The sequence below is a fragment of the Salmo trutta genome, chromosome 31, assembly GCF_901001165.1.
Source record: "Salmo trutta chromosome 31, fSalTru1.1, whole genome shotgun sequence".
Taxonomy (NCBI): domain Eukaryota; kingdom Metazoa; phylum Chordata; class Actinopteri; order Salmoniformes; family Salmonidae; genus Salmo; species Salmo trutta.
This window is the reverse complement of record NC_042987.1, coordinates 44,226,437-44,251,824: the sequence shown is the minus strand read 5'-3', so window position 1 is coordinate 44,251,824 and position 25,388 is coordinate 44,226,437. Positions and strand designations below refer to the sequence as shown.

Here is a 25,388-nt window from a genome sequence, read left to right as displayed (position 1 = left end):
AATAATGATAATAATAATGACAATAACAATAATAATAATAATAGTAATGTTGATAATAATAATGATAATAACAATAATAATAATAGTAATAATGATAATAACAATAATAATAATAATGATCGTAGTGATAATAATAATATTAATGATGATAATAATGATAACAATAATAACAATAATGACGATAATAATAATGATAATAATAATGATAATAATAATATAATAATAGTAATAATGATAATATTGATAATAATAATATAATAATAGTAATAATGATAATAATGATAATAATAATAATATAATAATATAATAATAATATAATAATAATAATGATAATAATAATAATAATAATGATAATAATAATAATAATATAATAATAATAATAATAGTAATAATGATAATAATAATGATAATAATAATGATAATAATATAATAATATAATAATAATAATAATATAATAATAATAACAATAATAATATAATAATAATAATAATAATAATAACAATATAATAATAATAATGATAATAATAATAATAATGATAATAATAATGATAATAATAATGATAATAATGATAATAATGATAATAATGATAATAATAATATAATAATGATAATAATGATAATAATATAATAATATAATAATAATAATAATAATAACAATATAATAATAATAATGTTAATAATTAGGCGGTGCTTATACGTGCCCTATTTCACACCGCCAGGGTGTAATATTATCAACAGCAACCTTGGAGCAATCAGGGTTATGTGCCTTGCTCAAGGGTACACTGGCAGCTCGGTAACTGGCCCAACTCTCTAACCGCTAGGTTACCTGCCATTGCCCCTTGACGTTTCCATAATGGATCAAATGATGAAGGTATAATAGGAATGAAGCTTGTCCTATGGGAAAAGTGAAGTCTAGTTATCCATGTCTCTGGGCACCAACTATCTTATCAGCCTTTTGATAGGATGTCCGAACTGTCACTCAAACTCCCTGTTGTCACTCAAACTCATTAGCATAAAGACCGGGGTATAAATACGGTCCCAGTGACACCCCTCCCATGTCCTCTGAACCATAACTGTGACGAGAGAGACAGAACAGAACAAAACAGGACCGGACCGAGACCCAGACCCAGAGGAACTAAAAGTTAGTAACCTAATTAGCTCCACATCTCAGGATGACAGCAGCCCGTGGTCCTCAGTCCTCCTATAAGAAGTATTTTGGCGGGGAAAGGAACATGAGCCACTCTTCCTACTCCTCCAGCCGCCAGCTGTACTCCAACCCGGTGGCGGTGCGCTCCTCTCGGGTCTCTTTCGGCCTGTCCTCCGCCGCCCCGGGGGTCTACGCAACCAGGACCCAGCGGCTCCGCAGCAGCGCCCCGATGCCCCGGCTGTCCTCCGAGACCCTGAACTTCTCTCTGTCCGACGCCGTGAACTCCGAGTTCAAGACTAACCGGACCAACGAGAAGGCGCAGATGCAGTCGCTCAACGACCGCTTCGCGAGCTATATCGAGAAGGTCCGGTTCCTCGAGCAGCAGAATAAGATCCTGCAGGCAGAGCTCGAGCAGCTACGAGGGAAGGGCACATCCCGATCCCGCATCGGGGACCTGTACGAGGACGAGATGCGCGAGCTGCGGCGACAGGTGGACCAGCTGACGAACGAGAAGGCGCGAGTGGAGGTGCACCGGGACAACCTGTCTGATGATATAGACCGGCTCAGAGAGAAGTAAGACAATCAGTTACATGTTTACCGAATAGTTTACCGAATAGTTATGGAGGAATTCATCACCATGATATATCCTACACAATGAAACGTTTTATTCAATGATGGCACTACAAGACATGTATTCCAATATATTCCATGTTTACCCGGGTAGTTGTTGAGTAATGGACCACCTAGAGTCAACATTATTTAATAAGGGGTCTAGGTGTGGTTCGTTGCGCTAGTAATGACTTTATTTTCAATAATGCATTGCGTGCTCCTCATTCGATTCTCAGACAGACACAGTGAGTTAGTGAGACCAACGTCTGAATGAGTAGTGGTTGTTGAAATGCCCGTTTATTGATGTTGTATTGGGGTCTGATTTTACACACTTTTGATGCACTTTTAAAAGTCTTCTTGGATGTGTTGAAAGGACTCTCTAACACAAGATATTATGCTCAGTAACAGTATGGTGTTGTGCTTTCCAGACTGCAGGAAGAGATGATGCAGCGTGAGGAATCGGAGAGCACCATGCAGAGCTTCAGAGGGGTAGGATACAGGTTCATACTACCACACATCTTAGTTAAAGGGGAAGTTCACCCAGTTTTACATGTGGCCTTATTTTCACTGTTTCTGTGCTTGTAGTTTTAAATATTTTGTTTCATTACAGAGAGTCACCACTTGTCATTGACTACAATGCATTATGAAAATGTTTATAAGAACATGTTATAAAACGCTCTGAACCAACTCATAATACATCAGAAACTCATTCTGGATACTGTCTCTACACTCAATGTTAGATTTTAGTTTTCCACTGTTCCATAAATCCCTGTTTGAGCAATGCTGTTCACAACAACAACAAAGATGCAAATATAGATTAATGGGATAGTTTTTGTTTCTGTGAGTGTAGAGACAGAATGAGATTCTGATGTAATATGAGTTGGTTTGGAGCGTTTTATGAATCAAATCAAAATCAAATCACATTTTATTGGTCACATACACATATTTAGCAGTTGTTGCGGGCGTAGTGAAATGCTTGTGTTCTTAGTTCCAACAGCGCAGTAGTAACATGCTTAAATAATAGTTTTTCTTTCATGGGCAGAGAGAAAAATGTGCAGTTTTATAGCTAATCCTCATGCTATTTTACACATTTTGCCATGAGGCTGAGAGAAAACTATGCTGTTTTAGAGATCAGGAATTTTTGAAAGACAGGATATTATTTGTCCTAATAATACAACATGTTAAATAATATAAATAATCTATACTTTGGTCCATCAACATATCAGCAATCACACCATGTAAATGCAGTCAAATGACCAATTCGCCCTCTAGTGGCATCATGGGTGGAATGTAATTGTAACCACTCTATTGAAAGCTGAGACTCTCATGAACATGGTGTTCTGCATTCTGCCCTAGGATGCCTCACAAGAATCTTAAAATGGGGGCCGGTGCCAGTTTAATAATGAATGGAAGTATTTATGGAGATAGTTTAGTGCCTAAAACAAGGGGATAAATACATTTTTTTTCCCTAATCTTACTTGTTTCTCAGATAGAGGACAGACACTTCAGAACACACTTCCTTTTGATTTATTGTTTGGACTATCTGTTGTTCCATGTAGTGAACCTGTTATTAATTGTGTCTCTATTGGCTAATAGCAGTAAGGACTATCTGTTATTAATTGTGTTTCTATTGGCTGGTAGTAGTAAGGACTATCTGTTATTAATTGTGTTTCTATTGGCTGGTAGTAGTAAGGACTATCTGTTATTAATTGCGTTTCTATTGGCTAGTAGTAGTAAGGACTATCTGTTTTTAATTGTGTTTCTAGTGGCTAGTAGTAGTAAGGACTATCTGTTATTAATTGTGTTTCTATTGCTAGTGGCTAGTAGAGGTAATGCCAAATTCAATGTTTCATCCAATAATTCATTTTGGAGCCCTAGACAGGGCTGAGACAGGGCTTAGACGGGGCTTAGACGGGGCTTAGACGGGGCTTAGACAGGGTTTAGACAGGGTTTAGACAGGGCTTAGACTGGGCTTAGACTCTAGAGGATTTTAATATTTTTCATAATATCAGAATTCATAAACAAAATCCTTTTTTTTACGTGGAAAATCCAGTGTTTCTATGTCAAGCGGTTTTGTTATATTTCAGTCTTCTGTGACGTATATGAAGTGTAATATCGGGATGCAAACTAAACATTTTATACATTTCATCTCTCTATCTGACATGGTACAGTTGTCTTCTTTCTTTAAGCCCATAACTAGCTGCGTGATGTGTATACATTTGTTTCAAAGTAGATCTGTTTAAGAATAACCAAGATTCACTCTGTGTGATCCTGATTTAACCCACTGCAGTAAACGGCTATTAAAGGACCTGATGGGTTAAATTCTAACATTAGATTATTTAAAAATGTCATACAAATCTGCTAATTTATTTTTGTTTTCAATTCGAATCAAATTTTATTTGTCACATGCGCCGAATACAACATTTCACCTTACAGTGAAATGCTGAATACAACAGGTGTAGTAGACCTTACAGTGAAATGCTGAATACAACAGGTGTAGTAGACCTCACAGTGAAATGCTGAATACAACAGGTGTAGTAGACCTCACAGTGAAATGCTGAATACAACAGGTGTAGTAGACCTTACAGTGAAATGCTTATTTACGAGCCCCTAACCAACAATGCCGTTAAATAAAATACAGATAAGAATAAGAGTAACAAGTAATTAAAGAGGAGCATTAAAAAATAACAATATATACAGGGGGTGGAGGCTATATACAGGGGGTACCGGTACAGAGTCAATGTGGAGGCTATATACAGGGGGTACCGGTACAGAGTCAATGTGGAGGCTATATACAGGGGGTACCGGTACAGAGTCAATGTGGAGGCTATATACAGGGGGTACCGGTACAGAGTCAATGTGGAGGCTATATACAGGGGGTACCGGTTCAGAGTCAATGTGGAGGCTATATACAGGGGGTACCGGTTCAGAGTCAATGTGGAGGCTATATACAGGGGGTACCGGTACAGAGTCAATGTGGAGGCTATATACAGGGGGTACCGGTACAGAGTCAATGTGGAGGCTATATACAGGGGGAACCGGTACAGAGTCAATGTGGAGGCTATATACAGGGGGTACCGGTACAGAGTCAATGTGGAGGCTATATACAGGGGGTACCGGTACAGAGTCAATGTGGAGGCTATATACAGGGGGTACCGGTTCAGAGTCAATGTGGAGGCTATATACAGGGGGTACCGGTACAGAGTCAATGTGGAGGCTATATACAGGGGGTACCGGTACAGAGTCAATGTGGATGCTATATACAGGGGGTACCGGTACAGAGTCAATGTGTGGGGGCACCGGTTAGTTGAGGTTGTATGTACATGTAAGTAGAGTTAAATAAAGTGACTATGCATAGATGACAACAGAGAGTAGCAGTGGTGTGGAGAGGGGGGGCAATGCAAATAGTCTGGGTAGCCATTTAACTAGATGTTCAGGAGTCTTATGGCTTGGGGGTAGAAGCTGTTTATAAGCCTCTTGGACCTAGACTTGGCGCTCCGGTACCGCTTGCCGTGCGGTAGCAGAGAGAACAGTCTATGACTAGGGTGGCTGGAGTCTTAGACAATTTTCATGGCCTTCCTCTAACACCGCCTGGTATAGAGGTCCTGGATGGCAGGAAGCTTGGCCCCAGTGATGTACTCGGCCGTTCGCACTACCCTCTGTAGTGCCTTGTGGTCGGAGGCCGAGCAGTTGCCATACCAGGCAGTGATGCAACCAGTCAGAATGCTCTCGATGGTGCATCTGTAAAACGTTTTGAGAATCTGAGGACCCATGCCAAATTTTTTCAGTCTCCTGAGGGGGAATAGGTTTTGTCTTGCCTGCTTCATGACTTTCATGGTGTGCTTGGATCATGTTTGTTTGTTGGTGATGTGGACACCAAGGAACTTGAAGCTCTCAACCTGCTTCACTGCAACCCCGTCGATGAGAATGGGGGCGTGCTCGGTCCTCTTTTTCCTGTAGTCCACAATCATCTCCTTTGTCTTGATCACGTTGAGGGAGAGGTTGTTGTCCTGGCACCACACAGCCAGGTCTCTGACCTCCTCCCTATAGGCTGTCTCGTCGTTGTCGGTGATCAGGCCTACCACTGTTATGTCATCTGCAAATTTAATGATGGTGTTGGAGTCGTGCCGGGCCGTGCAGTCATGAGTAAAAAGGAAGTACAGGAGGGGACTGATTTATTGGATGCTCCAGGGCTAATTTCATTAACGTTTGCATTTTGACATATTTTGCTAGATTTAGAACATCAATCAACATTTATAAAGCAAACATTATCCCTTAGGTCCAGCACAGCAAATACTACCATTGTTTATGCAGAATAGTGATTATAATATTTTTTTTCAGAATACTGACCAGAAAAACGATCTTAAGAACGATCTTAACCATCAGTGACGGAGTTGACAAGAATGTAATTTTTCTTCCTCATTCAGCTGGTATAGACAGTAGCATTGCAGTTTCTCCTCAGGTGCTTTACGACTCCAAATGAAATGTTAATGTTCTATTTTAATCTATCAGGCAGGTGACAGTTCATGGTTGTAACCATGGTGATTCCAATTTTGTTTGTTTAAATCTGTCATCAGTAGAGAACGTTCCAGACCATGAATGGTCTTGTTGCACTAGATGTAATGAGGACATAACGGGGTCCTTATGGTATAGGTGGCCCTGCTCATTCCTGATTCATTTAGGATTTTAGACAAATCTGACGGTTGATCAAATCTACGGACACATCTTTTAGGAATCAACATTTGAACAAAATGTTATTTAAAGTCAGAGGGCTATTGCAAGAAACTACATATGATCATTAATATCCATTATTGGCCGTTTTTTTGTTGTTGTTTTTTTTACAAACTATTTGGGAGAGTTTGAAATTGGTATCCTTTGCTCCGGACAAGGGCATTTCCAGACATAGCACCGACATAGAAATGAGTAATATTGAAAGTATTTAGAAAATTCCCCAAACAAATCTTTTCTCTTATAAAATTTGCCTGAATGTACATTTTAAGTTCAAAATCCATAAAAATAGATGTTTCTGCCAGACAAGGATTATCCCGACATTCCAGATTCCCTGAGCTAACTTCCTGTGAGTCTACACATTTTACCATGAGGCTGAGAGAAAAATGTTCAAGCTGTTTTAAAGCTCATTTACTGTCATTCTAAACATTTTGTTCATATGCTATCTGAGGGGCCCGATCTCCGGGTGGACCCCACAGGCCAAGTCCTGCTCTGTCAGCCATCCATCCATCCAGACCTGCTATAGAGATGGCTGACTGCTGCAGAGCTTCTGATCCATACCACCCATATTTATCATGGGGTCTACCACGGCAGACCTGGCTCAGGCCCACAGCCTGCTGTAGAGATGGCTGGCTCTAGGTGACTGGCTGTTGGCTTCTGTAGGAGACTCTGTCAGTACAGCTGGCTGAACAGGCCTCTATTTTGGCAGCAGTGGGAGAAGTCTTTTGGCTGCTGTAGGAGACTCTGTCAGTACGGCTGGCTGACCAGGCCTCTATTTTGGCAGCAGTGGGATAAGTATTTTGGCTGCTGTAGGAGACAGATGGAGCAGAGGGGAGGATAGCAGGGCACTGGAGTTCTGTCTGGTGGAGGGAGGGATGGGTGGGGGACCAGCCAGGGTTATCAGAGCGAAACACAATGTGACCCGTCTGGCTCTGGTAGTCTCTCGGTCAGTTACAGAAAGAGAGGCGAGAGAGAAATAATTAGTTTCATGAGGACATTTCTGTCTTGACCTATGAAGAAAATGTGTGTGTGTGGTTATCCCTGTTCATCATATTGTATTCAGGATGTGGACAACGCAGCTCTGTCTCGTCTGGACCTGGAGAGGAAGGTGGAATCGCTTCAGGAGGAGATCAACTTCCTGAAGAAACTACACGATGAGGTCAGAACACACACACACACACGGATGTAAACACACACACACACAACAACACTGACACGCCCACACACTATCTCTCACACACCCTCCCCCTTCTTTGACCCCTGACCCCTAACCCCAGAGGGATATCCTACGAAACATGCTACATCTACTCTGCGTTTTCTAAAGCTAACCAGCTTCAGTTAGCTTCACATTCCAGCTCAGACTTTATCCGTACTACGACGGTTGAAATTGCTCGTCTGCCTGCAGTTTACTCTAGCGGGCTTGTAAATGTACGAGTGTGTCGCACCTGGCTAGTTGAATGCCGAACACTTCATTGAGTCAATGCTGAAACATCAATCCATGGGCGAGTCAGTGCTAGGGCTGTTAGGATGACCGTATTACCGCCACACCAGCAGTCACAAGTCATGACCGCAGTCAAATTCCACATGACCGTTTAGTCACGGTAACCAGGCTTCTCCAAGCTCTGATGCTGCTGCTGGTCATTAGTAACCTACCAAACTAGCTAACTGCCTGGTACTCAGCACTCTACTGTCCCTCTAATCACTCTGACATCAATGTAAATGTAATGGAAAATCTAATCAAACACTTCATGAGAGCTCATGTTGACCAACATTTCTATAGGCTATGCAATTGCGGGAGAAAACAGAGTGATGGCCTCTATTAAAAAGAGGAGGATCCCATCAGCTTTCTATAGGCTAGGCCTACTATGTTTATTTCTCAACTTTCCTAATAGTAAGCACATTGCTTCTCTTTACAACAGGAGTATAGCCTACCTGGCTGGCATGAAAATAAACCACGGGAAAAAGTGTCCCTCATTTGCTATTTAAGTGCATAGATGACATGTGTTTTTCCTCTGCTGCCCCTGTTTCGTTACAGGTGCATCATAATGGTCCATTCTAAATCAAAACAAATGTCACACATATATTATTTAGTATATGTAAAGACAATAATAAATCAAGATGGGTGACAATATTAGCCTATCACTTGTGAAACAAGGATTTCGCTACACAATAACATCTGCTAAACGTGTATTTTATTTTATTTTTATTTCTTTATTTCTCCTTTATTTAACCAGGTAGGCTAGTTGAGAACAAGTCCTTTATTTAACCAGGTAGGCAAGTTGAGAACAAGTTCTCATTTACAATTGCGACCTGGCCAAGATAAAGCAAAGCAGTTCGACACATACAACAACACAGAGTTACACATGGAGTAAAACAAAACATACAGTCAATAATACAGTAGAAAAATAAGGCTATATACAATGTGAGCAAATTAGGTGAGTTAAGGGAGGTAAAGGCAAAATGTGACCCATAACATTTGATTAGATTTGATCACTTGTGAATGTTGTTCAGCATGTGCAGTAAAGCAAGAAACATTGCATTTGGTGGAACAAGCTCCCTCACGACGCCAGGACAGCGGAGTCAATCACCACCTTCCGGAGACACCTGAAACCCCACCTCTTTAAGGAATACCTGGGATAGGATAAAGTAATCCTTCTAACCCCCCCCCTCAAAAGATTTAGATGCACTATTGTAAAGTGGTTGTTCCACTGGATATCATAAGGTGAATGCACCAATTTGTAAGTCGCTCTGGATAAGAGCGTCTGCTAAATGACTTAAATGTAAATGTAATTTCATTTTTTCAAATCATAGTCACACACCTCATGTAGCCTAGCCCATAGTCCTATATGTTTAATAAGGTTGGTATCACCCATAGTCCTATATGTTTAATAAGGTTAGTATCACCCATAGTCCTATATGTTTAATAAGGTTAGTATCACCCATAGTCCTATATGTTTTAATAAGGTTAGTATCCCATAGTCCTATATGTTTAATAAGGTTAGTAGCCCATAGTCCTATATGTTTTAATAAGGTTAGTAGCCCATAGTCCTATATGTTTAATAAGGTTAGTATCACCCATAGTCCTATATGTTTTAATAAGGTTAGTATCCCATAGTCCTATATGTTTAATAAGGTTAGTAGCCCATAGTCCTATATGTTTAATAAGGTTAGTAGCCCATAGTCCTATATGTTTAATAAGGTTAGTAGTCCATAGTCCTATATGTTTTAATGAGGTTAGTAGCCCATAGTCCTATATGTTTAATAAGGTTAGTAGTCCATAGTCCTATATGTTTAATAAGGTTAGTATCACACCTCATGTAGCCTAGCCCATAGTCCTATATGTTTAATAAGGTTAGTAGCCCATAGTCCTATATGTTTAATAAGGTTAGTATCACACCTCATGTAGCCTAGCCCATAGTCCTATATGTTTTAATAAGGTTAGTAGCCCATAGTCCTATATGTTTAATAAGGTTAGTAGCCCATAGTCCTATATGTTTTAATAAGGTTAGTAGCCCATAGTCCTATATGTTTTAATAAGGTTCATATCACACCTCATGTAGCCTAGCCCATAGTCCTATATGTTTTAATAAGGTTAGTAGCCCATAGTCCTATATGTTTAATAAGGTTAGTAGCCCATAGCCCTATATGTTTTAATAAGGTTAGTAGTCCATAGTCCTATATGTTTTAATAAGGTTAGTAGCCCATAGTCCTATATGTTTTAATAAGGTTAGTAGCCCATAGTCCTATATGTTTAATAAGGTTAGTAGCCCATAGTCCTATATGTTTTAATAAGGTTAGTAGCCCATAGTCCTATATGTTTTAATAAGGTTCATATCACACCTCATGTAGCCTAGCCCATAGTCCTATATGTTTTAATAAGGTTAGTAGCCCATAGTCCTATATGTTTAATAAGGTTCGTATCACACCTAAATAGCATCTTAAAATGAAGCACATTAAACTCCTTTACAACGGTGTAGCCTGACTGGCACACACACAGTTGAAGTTGGAAGTTGACATACACTTAGGTTGGAGTCATTAAAACTAGTTTTTCAACCACTCCACAAATGTATTGTTAACCTCTCTGGGCCAGTGGGACGCTTGCACCTACTCAACAGCCAGTGGAATCCCGTGGCGCGTTATTCAAATACCTTAGAAATGCTATTACTTCAATTTCTCAAACATATGACTATTTTACACCATTTTAAAGACAAGACTCTCGTTAATCTAACCACACTGTCCGATTTCAAAAAGGCTTTACAACGAAAGCAAAACATTAGATTATGTCAGCAGAGTACCCAGCCAGAAATAATCAGACACACATTTTTCAAGCTAGCATATAATGTCACATAAACCCAAATCACAGCTAAATGCAGCACTAACCTTTGATGATCTTCATCAGATGACAATCCTAGGACATTATGTTAGACAATACATGCATGTTTTGTTCAATCAAGTTCATATTTATATCAAAAACCAGCTTTTTACATTAGCATGTGACTAGCATGTGACTAGCATTCCCACCGAACACTTCCGGTGAATTTACTAAATTACTCACGATAAACGTTCACAAAAAACATAATCATTTTAAGAATTATAGATACAGAACTCCTTTATGCACTCGCTATGTCCGATTTTAAAATAGCTTTTCGGTGAAAGCACATTTTGCAATATTCTGAGTAGATAGCCCGGCCATCACAGGCTAGCTATTTTGACACCCACCAAGTGTGGTACTCACCAAACTCCGATTTACTATTTGAAAAGTTTGATTACCTTTGCTGTTCTTCGTCAGAATGCACTCCCAGGACTTCTACTTCAATAACAAATGTTGGTTTGGTTCCAAATAATCCATAGTTATATCCAAATAGCGGCGTTTTGTTTGTGCGTTCAAGACACTATCCGAAGGGTAAAGAAGGGTGACAAAAAAATTCAAAATATTCCATTACCGTACTTCGAAGCATGTCAAACGCTGTTTAAAATCAATTTTTATGCTATTTTTCTCGTAAAAAAGCGATAATATTCCGACCGGGAAACCCTGTTTTCGTTCAAAGACCAAAAAATAAAAACATGGTGTCGGCATGTGTCGGCGTGCACGCGCCTCAGTCTCATTGCTCTCAGATCGACCACTATCCAAATGCGCTACTGTTGTTCAGCCATGGCCTGCAAAGTCACCATTCATCGTTCTGGCGCCTTCTGAGAGCCTATGGGAGCGTTAGAAAATGTCACGTTATGCCAGAGATCCCCTGTTTTGGTTAGAGATGATCAAGAAGGCCAAGAAATAGTCAGAGAGAGCGCTTCCTGTTTGGAATCTTCTCAGGTTTTGGCCTGCCAAATGAGTTCTGTTATACTCACAGACACCATTCAAACAGTTTTAGAAACTTTAGGGTGTTTCCTATCCAAATCAATCAATTATATGCATATTCTAGTTACTGGGCAGGAGTAGTAACCAGATTAAATCGGGTACGTTTTTTATCCGGCCGTGCAAATACTGCCCCCTATCCCCAACAGGTTAAACAAACTATAGTTTTTGCAAGTCGGTTAGGACATCTACTTTGTGCATGACACAAGTCATTTTTCCAACAGTTGTTTAGACAGATTATTTCACTTATAATTCACTGTATCACAATTCCAGTGGGTCAGAAGTTTACATACACTAAGTTGACTGTGCCTTTAAACAGCTTGGACAATTCCAGAAAATGATGTCATGGCTTTAGTAGCTTCTGATTGGCTAATTGGCATAATTTGAGTCAATTGGAGGTGTACCTGTGGATGTATTTCAAGGCCTACCTTCAAACTTAGTGCCTCTTTGCTTGACATCATGGAAAAATCAAAAGGAATCAGCCAAGACGTCAGAAAAACATTTGTAGACCTCCACAAGTCTGGTTCATCCTTGGGAGCAATTTCCAAACGCCTGAAGGTACCACGTTCATCTGTACAAAGTATAAACACCATGGGACCACGCAGCCGTCATACCACTCAGGAAGGAGACGCGTTCTGTCTCCTAGAGATGAACATACTTTGGTGCGAAAAGTGCAAATCAATCCCAGAACAACAGCAAAGGACCATGTGAAGATGCTGGAGGGAACAGGTACAAAAGTATCTATATCTACAGTAAAATGAGCCCTATATCGACATAACTTGAAAGGCTGCTCAGCAAGGAAGAAGCCACTGCTCCAAAACCGCCATAGCAAAAGCAAGACTACGGTTTGCAACTGCACATGGGGACAAAGATCGTACATTTTGGAGAAATGTCCACTGGTCTGATGAAACAAAAACAGAACTGTTAGGCCATAATGACCATCGTTATGTTTGGGGGGGAAAAGGGGGACCCTTGCAAGCTGAAGAACAACATCCCATCCCAAAAAATCATTGTCGCTACTATTATTCTGACATTTCACATTCTTAAAATAAAGTAGTGATCCTAACTGACCTAAGACATGGAATTCTTACTAGGATTAAACGTCAGGAATTGTGAAAACTGAGTTTAAATGTATTTGGCTAAGGTGTATGTAAACTTCCGACTTCAACTGTACGTAGCGTGTGAGTTTCTTGTTTGGGGAAGATAATTTTCACCATTAAAATGCACCTTTAAAATAAAGCATTACATCATAATTTGCGGTAACTTTTGAGAAAATGTTTTCCCGCTAATTGATTGCATTTTAAAACATTCGTGCTCGTAGCCTACTGCCGTGCGCACATTGCTGTGCTAATAATGTGAAGAAGTAGCCTAATAGTTTAGCAACATTTTAAGCTAATCTGTTGCATCAGCCTCAATGAATAAGTAAACTTTTGTACTATGGGGGATAGTAGATTGACATAGGCTCGTGCTTCTGCTGTTCTTTAGGCCTACCCATCTTGTTGGCTGACGAAAAGTAAATGTGGACAGTTCTTCTAACATCTTCAATATGCACCTCGGAATTGGATACGAAGGACGTTGTGTCTGTCTTCAGTAAAGTAGTAACCTACTTTGGAGCTGAGATATTTTAGGGGGCATTACAGCCACACAAGGGGGATGCCGCTGGGAAATTCGAGGCCTGGTGAGAATATTATCAAGTGCTTGTCAAATTGTGAATGAGAGACTGATGAAGTGTGTGCAGCCTGCGTAAGAAACAGAGCAGAGATCATGCCTTTCAGCTTTTTTCAAATCATCATTAGTCCCATCATGAGCCTTAGAATGTATTAAACATCTAAACAGTGGACCTGTTTCATTGTTAACCGCTCAACAAAGACTAGCCGCATGTGCGCACCTCCTTGGAAATAATTTGGATAAAATATCCTTTCTATTTTATTCAGCTTTGATCAACTGTATTCTTCATACTATAAAATAATACCACGGAATTCTAATTCTATTATACCACGGAGTTAGGCTATTCTGTTCTTCTGAAATAGACTACGTGTTCTTCATATCATGTTTCTTTAGACCTGTCTAAAATAAATAATGTATTTATTGTGAAGGTGTTTGCTATGTTACATGGATTTATTAGACTTTTTAAAATGTAGATGTTCCAAAGGCCTGCAGGAAGCCAGGAGATTCTAAACGTGTTTATGTTAATTAACGGTCAATTACCGTGAGACCGGCAGTTATTTGCTTGAAACCGGCTGACAAAATGTCATGACCGCCACAGCCCTTGTCAGTGCCACATTTATTTGTGCCTGAAATCAAAATGAAAAATCTTATCTTGCAAATTCAGCAGGCTATGGTGTGAAATAGGCTTTAAGAAATGCCGTCTTTATTTTATAACTTATCGTTAATGCCGTCTTTATTTTATAACTTATCGTTAATGCCGTCTTTATTTTATAACTTATCATTAATGCCATCTTTATTTTATAACTTATCATTAATGCCATCTTTATTTTATAACTTATCGTTAATGCCGTCTTTATTTTATAACTTATCGTTAATGCCGTCTTTATTTTATAACTTATCGTTAATGCCATCTTTATTTTATGACTTATCGTTAATCATTTTTATTGAGTGACTTATCATTAATGCCGTCTTTATTTTATAACTGATCGTTGATGCCGTCTTTATTTTCTGACTTATCGTTAATGCCGTCTTTGGTGTGCTCATCAATGCTCAAGCACCTTTTCCTATCGATAAAATAAATGCTATTATGTCATACAAAAGTTTTACAATTCCAGAAGTTTCAAATGCATTCTGTCATTGCTATATAATGTGGTAGGTATTTTAATAGTACAATTTTTTTTTACACACATTTAATTTGTCAAATATTTCATTAGTCGTCTTCCTCAAATAAAGGGGATGATGACGCAACCTTTCCTAGAGGGAGGGAATCTGATTTCATTGGTCCTCAACTCGCGGCTCAGTCATTTCATTCAGGTTAAGTGAGGTTAGCTGTGAGTTAGCCTGCCCGGGAGCAGGTTAGTTCTGAAGGATTTGTTGCCATAGAAATTTACCTGGCTTAAAGCTGGGCCTCATTCGTATGACTGGCTATCCCGAGATGAACTCAGAGTTAACAAAAGTTACCTCTCTAACTCTTCAAACCTAATTCATAGGATCTCTCTGACCCCTGTTTGTAGGAGCTGTTGGAGCTGCAGTCTCAGGTGCTGACCCCTCTCTAACCTCTGACCCCTGTCTGTAGGAGCTGTTGGAGCTGCAGTCTCAGGTGCTGACCCCTCTCTAACCTCTGACCCCTGTCTGTAGGAGCTGTTGGAGCTGCAGTCTCAGGTACTGACCCCTCTCTAACCTCTGACCCCTGTCTGTAGGAGCTGTTGGAGCTGCAGTCTCAGGTGCTGACACCTCTCTAACCTCTGACCCCTGTCTGTAGGAGCTGTTGGAGCTGCAGTCTCAGGTACTGACCCCTCTCTAACCTCTGACCCCTGTCTGTAGGAGCTGTTGGAGCTGCAGTCTCAGGTGCAGGTGTCGCAGCAGGTGCAGATGGACATTGATGTGGTGAAGCCAGACCTGACGGGCGCTCTCAGGGACGTCCGCTCTCAGTACGAGAACCTGGCCTCCAAGAACATGCAGGAGTCAGACGAGTGGTACAAGTCTAAGGTAGGCTGTGCCCTACACCTTACAGTATACCCTATACCCTACAGGAGTCTGTAGACTGGTACAAGTCTAAGGTAGTCTGCACTTTATACCCTATTGTCACGTCCTGACCCTTGTAAGAGGTCATTTTCTATAGTTGAGTGGTCAGGGCGTGACAAGGGGTGTTTTGTGTTTTTCTATGTTTTCTATTTCTATGTTTAAGTTCTAGTTTTTCTATTTCTATGTTGTTGTTTTTTGGGTTGCTCTCCAATTGGAGGCAGCTGCTCCTCGTTACCTCTGATTGGAGATTATATTTAAGTAGGGGTTTTTCTTCCTGGGTTTTGTGGGTGATTAATTTTTGAGTACGTAGTGTTTGTTTCTCTCTGCGTCACGGTTTGTTGTTTTGTTGATACAAGTATTTTGGTGTCTTGCAAACGTTTCACGGAATAAATAAATATGTGGAACTACAACCATTCTGCGCGTTGGTCCGATCCTTTCGACAGCCGTGACACCTATACCCTACAGCAGTAGTCCCCTAACTCTAACCCTATACCCTACAGCAGTAGTCCCCTAACCCTAACCCTATACCCTACAGCAGTAGTCCCCTAACACTAACCCTATACCCTACAGCAGTAGTCCCCTAACCCTAACCATATACCCTACAGCAGTAGTCCCCTAACCCTATACCCTACAGCAGTAGTCCCCTAACCCTAACCCTATACCCTACAGCAGTAGTCCCCTAACCCTAACCCTATACCCTACAGCAGTAGTCCCCTAACCCTAACCCTATACCCTACAGCAGTAGTCCCCTAACCCTAACCCTATACCCTACAGCAGTAGTCCCCTAACCCTAACCCTATACCCTACAGCAGTAGTCCCCTAACCCTAACCCTATACCCTACAGCAGTAGTCCCCTAACCCTAACCCTATACCCTACAGCAGTAGTCCCCTAACCCTAACCCTAACCCTATACCCTACAGCAGTAGTCCAGTAGTGTTCCCTACACTCTACAGCCTACACTCTACAGCCTACACACTATACCCTACACCCTATACCCTACACCCTATACCCTACACCCTATACCCTACAGCCTACACCCTATACCCTACAGGAATCTGTAGACTTGTACAAGTCTAAGGTAGGCTGTTCCATATACTCTACAGCCTACACCCTATACCCTACAGGAGTCTGTAGACTGGTACAAGTCTAAGGTAGACTGTGCCCTACACCTTACAGTGTACCCTACACCCTATACTGCACAAACCCCATTGCTACATACATGTTTTCAATTGGTTAATGTGGCATAGGTTTAGGTTTGTTTAAAAAAGTCATGTTTAAAATAAATCTGAGCGGTAGATCTCAGCTTGCATTTTGACCCAGAAAAGGTTGGTGACCACTGCCCTGCAGGAGTGCCTGTCTGCACCCTATACCCTACACCCTGCATGAGTTACTGTCTACACCCTATACCCTACACCCTGCATGAGCTACTGTCTACACCCTACACCCTACACCCTGCATGAGTTACTGTCTGCGCCCTATACCCTACACCCTACACCCTGCATGAGTTACTGTCTACACCCTACACCCTGCATGAGTTACTGTCTACACCCTACACCCTACACCCTGCATGAGTTACTGTCTACACCCTATACCCTACACCCTGCATGAGTTACTGTCTGCGCCCTATACCCTACACCCTACACCCTGCATGAGTTACTGTCTACACCCTACACCCTGCAGGAGTTACTGTCTACACCCTACACCCTGCAGGAGTTACTGTCTACACCCTATACCCTGCACCCTACACCCTGCAGGAGTTACTGTCTGCACCCTACACCCTACACCCTGCAGGAGTTACTGTCTACACCCTATACCCTGCAGGAGTTACTGTCTATACCCTACACCCTGCAGGAGTTACTGTCTACACCCTACACCCTGCAGGAGTTACTGTCTACGCCCTATTCCCTATACCCTACACCCTGCAGGAGTTACTGCCTACACCCTATTCCCTATACCCTACACCCTGCAGGAGTTACTGTCTACGCCCAATACCCTACACCCTGCAGGAGTTACTGTCTGCGCCCTATACCCTACACCCTACACCCTACACCCTGCATGAGTTACTGTCTACACCATACACCCTGCAGGAGTTACTGTCTACACCCTACACCCTGCAGGAGTTACTGTCTACACCCTATTCCCTACACCCTGCAGGAGTTACTGTCTACACCCTATTCCCTACACCCTGCAGGAGTTACTGTCTACACCCTATTCCCTACACCCTGCAGGAGTTACTGTCTGCGCCCTATACCCTACACCCTGCAGGAGTTACTGTCTGCACCCTATACCCTATACGCTGCAGACGTTACTGTCTGCATCCTACACCCTATACCCTATACCCTGCAGGAGTTACTGTCTACACCCTACACTCTGCAGGAGTTACTGTCTTCACCCAACACTCTGCAGGAGTTACTGTCGGGTGGTTGTTGTCCTTGATCTTTTTGGCCTTCCTGTGACAGCCTGACAGGATGCTCTCAATTGTGCATCTGTTAAAGTTTGAGGGTTTTAGGTGCCAAGACAAATTTCTTCAGCCTCCTGAGGTTGAAGAGGCCCTGTTGCGCCTTCTTCACCACGCTGTCTGTGTGGGTGGACCATTTCAGATCGTCAGTGATGTGTACGCCGGGAAACTTTAAGCTTTTGTCCTTCTCCACTGCGGCCCTGTCGATGTGGATGGGGACTTCCTCCCTCTACTGTCTCCTGAAGTCTTTCTCCTGTACAGTGTTAAGATATGCCTATTGACAGTCTCAGGTCCATCTCTTCTGTACAGGGTTAAGATATGCCTATTGACAGTCTCAGGTCTATCTCTCCTGTACAGTGTTAAGATATGCCTATTCACAGTCTCAGGTCTATCTCTCCTGTCTGCAGTTTGCTGACCTGACTGACTCTGCAGCCCGTAACAACGAGTCTCTACGGATTGCTAAGCAGGAGGCTAACGACTACAGACGCCAGGTGCAGGCACTCACCTGTGAGATCGATGCCCTGAAGGGAAGCGTGAGTACAGCACCTGTCACACTAAGAGGAATCTGTCTAGTGAGTCAGCATTTTCTGTTTGAGTGATGGCACTCGCTTGCTCTCCCTCTACCTGCTCTTTCTCCTCCCCCTCCCTCCCTCTCTCTCTCTCCCCCTCTGTCTATCCCCTCTCTCTCCCCCTCTGTCTATCCCCTCTCTCGTCTCTCTCTCTCCCCTCTCCTCCTCTCAGAATGAGTCTATGGAGCGCCAGATGAGGGAGATGGAGGAGAACTTCAGTATGGAGTCGTCTGGTTACCAGGACAACATCAGTGGTATGGAGGAGGCAATTAGGAACATGAAGGACGAGATGGCCAGACACCTCAGAGAATACCAGGATCTCCTCAATGTCAAGATGGCACTCGACATAGAGATAGCTACCTACAGGAAACTACTGGAGGGAGAGGAGAGCAGGTAAATGGTCCTGGACATAGAGATAGCTACCTACAGGAAACTACTGGAGGGAGAGGAGAGCAGGTAAATGGTCCTGGACATAGAGATAGCTACCTACAGGAAACTACTGGAGGGAGAGGAGAGCAGGTAAATGGTCCTGGACATAGAGATAGCTACCTACAGGAAACTACTGGAGGGAGAGGAGAGCAGATGACGTTGATGGTGATGATGGGGATGATGGGGATGATGGTGATGATGATGATGGTGGTGATGATGATGATGGTGGTGGTGATGGTGATGGTGGTGATGGTGGTGGTGATGGTGGTGATGATGATGATGGTGGTGGTGATGGTGGTGATGATGATGGTGATGGTGGTGGTGATGGTGGTGGTGATGGTGGTTATGATGATGGTGATGGTGGTGGTGGTGATGGTGATGGTGGTGGTAATGGTGGTGATGGTGGTGGTGGTGGTGGTGATAATGGTGATGATGATGGTGATGGTGGTGGTGGTGGTGATAATGGTGATGATGATGATGATGGTGATGATGGTGGTGGTGGTGATAATGGTGATGATGATGGTGATGATGGTGGTGGTGGTGATGGTGGTGGTGGTGATGGTGGTTATGATGATGGTGGTGGTGGTGGTGATGGTGGTGGTGGTGATGGTGGTGGTGGTAATGGTGATGATGGTAGTGGTGGTGGTGGTGATAATGGTGATTATGGTGATGGTGGTGGTGATGGTGATGGTGGTGGTGGTGATGGTGGTTATGGTGGTGGTGGTGGTTATGGTGGTGGTGGTGATAATGGTGATGATGGTGATGATGATGGTGGTGGTGATGATGGTGGTGATGGTGATGGTGGTGATGGTTGTGATGATGGTGGTGATGGTTGTGTTGATGGTGGTGGTGGTGATAATGGTGATGGTGATTCTTTAGATTTTTTTATTTCACCTTTATTTAACCAGGAGGCCAGTTGAGAACAAGTTCTCATTTACAACTGCGACCTGGCCAAGAACAACAACACAGAGTTACACATGGAATAAACAAAACATACAGTCAATAATACAGTAGAAAAAGTCTATATACAGTGTATGCAAATGAGGTAAGATAAGGGAGGTAAGGCAATAAATAGGCCATGGTGGCGAAATAATTACAATATAGCAATTAAACACTGGAATGGTAGATGTGCAGAAGATTAATGTGCAAGTAGAGATACTGGGGTGCAAAGGAGCAAAAATAAATAAATAACAATATGGGGATGAGGTAGTTCGATGGGCTATTTACAGATGGGCTGTGTACAGGTGCAATGATCTGTAAGCTGCTCAGATAGCTGATGCTTAAAGTTAGTGAGGGAGATATGAGTCTCCAGCTTCAGTGATTTTTGCAGTTCGTTCCAGTCATTGGCAGCAGAGAACTGGAAGGAAAGGCGGCCAAAGAGGAGTTGGCTTTGGGGATGACCAGTGAAATATACCTGCTGGAGCGCGTGCTACGGGTGGGTGCTGCTATGGTGACCAGTGAGCTGAGATAAGGCGGGGCTTTACCTAGCAAAGACTTATAGATGACCTGGAGCCAGTGGGTTTGGCGACGAGTATGAAGCGAGGGCCAGCCAACGAGATCATACAGGTCACAGTGGTGGGTAGTGTATGGGGCTTTGGTGACAAAACGGATGGCACTGTGATAGACTGCATCCAATTTGTTGAGTCCAATTTGCTGAGTATGACAAAGTCAAGGATCGGTAGGATAGTCAGTTTTACGAGTGGTGGTGATGGTGGTGGTGATGATGGTAGTGATGATGATGGTGGTGATAATGGTAGTGATGAGGATGGTGATGAGGATGGTGATGAGGATGGTGATGGTGGTGATGATGAGGATGGTGGTGGTGATGGTGGTGATGATGGTGGTGATGATGAGGATGGTGGTGGTGGTGGTGATGATGATGATGGTGGTGATGATGAGGATGATGATGATGGTGGTGAAATGAGGATGGTGATGGTGGTGATGATGATGGTGATGGTGATGGTGGTGGTGATGATGGTGGTGGTGATGAGGATGGTGATGAGGATGATGATGATGGTGGTGGTGAAATGAGGATGGTGATGGTGGTGATGATGATGGTGATGTGATGGTGGTGGTGATGATGGTGGTGGTGATGAGGATGGTGATGGTGGTGGTGATGAGGATGGTGGTGGTGGTGGTGATGGTGGTGGTGATGAGGATGGTGGTGGTGATGAGGATGATGATGAGGATGATGATGATGGTGGTGATGATGAGGATGGTGATGGTGGTGATAATGGTGGTGGTGATGGTGATGGTGGTGGTGATAATGGTGGTGGTGGTGATAATGGTGGTGGTGATAATGGTGGTGGTGATAATGGTGGTGGTGATGATGGTGATGGTGGTGATAATGGTGGTGGTGATAATGGTGGTGGTGATGATGGTGGTGGTGATGATGGTGGTGGTGGTGATAATGGTGGTGGTGATGATGGTGATTGTGATGATGGTGGTGGTGATGATGGTGGTGATGGTGGTGATGATGATGATGGTGGTGGTGGTGATGATGGTGGTGATGATGGTGGTGGTGATGATGGTGGTGATGGTGGTGATGATGATGATGGTGGTGATGGTGGTGATGGTGATGATGATGGTGATGATAGTGATGACGATGAAGGACATTGAGATGAGGAAACAAAGAATACTGATTGACTCAAAGGTTCCATGTTCTTCCTCTCATTTCAGAATCACCTCTCCGTTGCCAAACTTCTCCTCCCTAAACCTGAGAGGTGGGTCCTGTTCCGTAGATACTCGCTCACCAACGTTTAGAAATCACTTCACAATATGCTGTATCAATAATCAATAATATGCTGTATCAATAATATGCTGTATCAATAATCAATAATATGCTGAAAAACTCCTCTCTTCATTGTCATCTGTCGCTATAGAAACCATGATGGATTCCAGACCCACGGTTGAAACCACGATGTCCAAAAAGGTTCTGATCAAGACGATCGAGACCAGAGATGGACAGGTACGGTCAGCTCGTCCATCTTCTGAAAGCTTTTGGTTCTGGTGGCCCGTGACAATCGAAACCCACAACCACCTGAGACACACCGATTCCCTGTTCACTGGGTTGATTGGTCTGTAACTCTGAGCCTCAGTTTTAGACACACAGACCAGGGATGGATCAATGGTCCAAACCACATCTCTATCATAATCCATTCAAATGTCCTTGGGAGTTTCTACCCTTGTAGGATGGCCAAGACTAGGGTGACTAAATCAAATGGAGGCCAGAAAATAGCATTGTGTCAACTAGGCTGGATGCTGTGAGAGAATTAAGGCTATAGAGGCTAAGCTGGATATAGATTTTGAGACATGGCATGTAGTATTTTCATATTTTATTATACGCTTATCATATAAATTCCTGTAATTTTTCAAAAGATTTATCCGAAAAACAAGCGTTTCTCTGTGTTACGTCAACGGTGCAGTGAGCGGAACCTTTCACATGTAATTCAGCTGGTGTCGTGTTCATGTACAGTAATCTAGATTTTTACGACACGCACAAACAACTTTACAGATGAACACCACATGTACAATCATCAAAGTCGCTGGTAGAATGTGGCACTCTGTCAACAGAGCTTTAAAAAATAAAAATACGAAAAAATACAATTAAATCTGACTTTTTGGATTGAATCAACAAAGCACGTTTCACGCAGAATGGTTGGACACTCTGGGTTACGTAGCCTAACACTGGGCTACGTAGCCTAACACTCTGGGCTACGTAGCCTAACACTCTGGGTTACGTAGCCTAACACTCTGGGTTACGTAGCCTAACAATCTGGCCTACGTAGCCTAACAATCTGGGCTATGTAGCCTAACACTCTGGGCTACGTAGCCTAACACTCTGGGCTACGTAGCCTAACAATCTGGGCTACGTAGCCTAACACTCTGGGTTACGTAGCCTAACACTCTGGGCTACGTAGCCTAACACTCTGGGCTACGTAGCCTAACACTCTGGGCTACGTAGCCTAACACTCTGGGCTACGTAGCCTAACACTCTGGGTTACGTAGCCTAACACTCTGGGCTACGTAGCCTAACACTCTGGGCTACGTAGCCTAACACTCTGGGCTACGTAGCCTAACAATCTGGGCTACGTAGCCTAACACTCTGGGTTACGTAGCCTAACACTCTGGGCTACGTAGCCTAACACTCTGGGCTACGTAGCCTAACACTCTGGGCTACGTAGCCTAACACTCTGGGCTACGTAGCCTAACAATCTGGGCTACGTAGCCTAACACTCTGGGTTACGTAGCCTAACACTCTGGGTTACGTAGCCTAACACTCTGGGCTACGTAGCCTAACACTCTGGGCTACGTAGCCTAACACTCTGGGCTACGTAGCCTAACACTCTGGGTTACGTAGCCTAACACTCTGGGCTACGTAGCCTAACAATCTGGGCTACGTAGCCTAACACTCTGGGTTACGTAGCCTAACACTCTGGGTTACGTAGCCTAACACTCTGGGCTACGTAGCCTAACACTCTGGGCTACGTAGCCTAACACTCTGGGCTACGTAGCCTAACACTCTGGGTTACGTAGCCTAACACTCTGGGTAGAGGGGTGGGACACTCTCAAGCCTAGGTAGCCTAACAAGTATCCCATTTAGCAGATGCTTTCATCCAAGCCACTAAGAGTCACGCATATAACGGAATGGAACCCAAGACCCTCGGTGCAATGCTCTGACTGAGCCACAGAGTCCAGTTATGACCAGGTGCTAACTGTTTCCTCTCTGTCCCTCCCCGACAGGTGATCAATGAGTCTGACCAGGTGTTTAACTGTTTCCTCTCTGTCCCTCCCCAACAGGTGATCAATGAGTCTGACCAGGTGTTTAACTGTTTCCTCTCTGTCCCTCCCTGACAGGTGATCAATGAGTCCATGAATCATGATGACCCCATCGATGTCTTCAACTAGAAACAGGAAACCAGCCTTCTACAACACAGAAAAACATAGATGATATTTTTATCTAGATTCTATTTCTATAACCCACAGCCATAAACAATATATCTGTTGTTATATATCTGGATTATGTTTCTGGACCTACCTACCCACAGCAAACACCCAGACAGGGCTACCTACCCACAGCAATCACCCAGACAGGACTACCTACCCACAGCAAACACCCAGACAGGACTACCTACCCACAGCAAACACCCAGACAGGGCTACCTACCCACAGCAAACACCCAGACAGGGCTACCTACCCACAGCAAACACCCAGACAGGGCTACATACCCACAGCAAACACCCAGACAGGGCTACCTACCCACAGCAAACACCCAGACAGGGCTACATACCCACAGCAAACACCCGGACAGGGCTACCTACCCACAGCAAACACCCAGACAGGGCTACCTACCCACAGCAAACACCCAGACAGGGCTACATACCCACAGCAAACACCCAGACAGGGCTACCTACCCACAGCAAACACCCGGACAGGGCTACCTACCCACAGCAAACACCCAGACAGGGCTACCTACCCACAGCAAACACCCAGACAGGACTACCTACCCACAGCAAACACCCAGACAGGACTACCTACCCACAGAAAACACCCAGACAGGGCTACCTACCCACAGCAAACACCCAGACAGGGCTACCTACCCACAGCAAACACCCAGACAGGGCTACCTACCCACAGCAAACACCCAGACAGGGCTACCTACCCACAGCAAACACCCAGACAGGGCTACCTACCCACAGCAAACACCCAGACAGGACTACCTACCCACAGCAAACACCCAGACAGGACTACCTACCCACAGCAAACACCCAGACAGGACTACCTACCCACAGCAAACACCCAGACAGGGCTACTTACCCACAGCAAACACCCTGCCAAGCCTGCTTCAAGTGTCTTGTTACTGTGTGAGCCTGCTAGAATTTTCCACCTGTTGTGGGAATACAGAGACTATAGAGTAGGCAGAAACATTACATTCATCGTCACAGCAATATTTTGTAAACTCTGTAAAAACCTGTCAATGTTACCAGATACAATATTATTATTTGTCTGAATGAACCAGCTTGCCCGTCCTTCACGGCCTGCATCTGTCAGTCTAGCGGAAGAGCAACACATTAAACACTGTCTTCATCTAAAAAAACAACAATAAAACTGGTAGAAAGACATCCTCGGTCTCAGGGAAGTTATTCGACGTACTAAATCCTCTTCATTTCCTTTGTGCCATAAGGCCACCATTTGCAGTTCTCTGAAACGTACAGTAACTCTACTGTTGAGCTGACCTAGTTCATGGTGGTTTCTCCTCAACAGTTTAATTTTGGCTCAACTTGTTACAGTACCTCTACTGTTGAGCTGACCTAATTCTTGCTGATTACTCCTAAACAACTTGTTCCCCCTAATGGGAATGGAAATTCTGGACTTCCAGGCAGTTTTCCTGATGAGAGA

At 43.2% G+C, this 25,388-nt stretch overlaps 1 protein-coding gene across 1 annotated transcript; it reads left to right on the top strand.

Annotated features, from left to right (window-relative positions):
• Positions 1–1,062: 1,062 nt before the first annotated feature.
• On the top strand, positions 1,063–25,111 carry LOC115170256 (vimentin A2). The gene is made up of 9 exons (XM_029726658.1): positions 1,063–1,720; positions 2,185–2,245; positions 7,548–7,643; positions 15,333–15,497; positions 18,399–18,524; positions 18,733–18,953; positions 21,669–21,712; positions 21,872–21,957; positions 23,847–25,111. The coding sequence occupies exons 1-9, from the start codon at positions 1,173–1,175 to the stop codon at positions 23,895–23,897; spliced, it is 1,398 nt and encodes a 465-aa protein (XP_029582518.1). The 5' UTR covers positions 1,063–1,172; the 3' UTR covers positions 23,898–25,111.
• The last annotated feature ends 277 nt before the right edge of the window (positions 25,112–25,388 follow it).

Excerpts from the sequence above, each read along its gene's own strand:
- LOC115170256 (XM_029726658.1), top strand. The coding sequence starts at position 1,173 with ATGACAGCAGCCCGTGGTCCTCAGTCCTCCTATAAGAAGTATTTTGGC. Across the intron at positions 7,644-15,332 it reads TGAAGAAACTACACGATGAG|GAGCTGTTGGAGCTGCAGTC; the intron begins GTCAGAACACAC and ends CCCTGTCTGTAG. Across the intron at positions 18,954-21,668 it reads CTGGAGGGAGAGGAGAGCAG|AATCACCTCTCCGTTGCCAA; the intron begins GTAAATGGTCCT and ends CTCTCATTTCAG.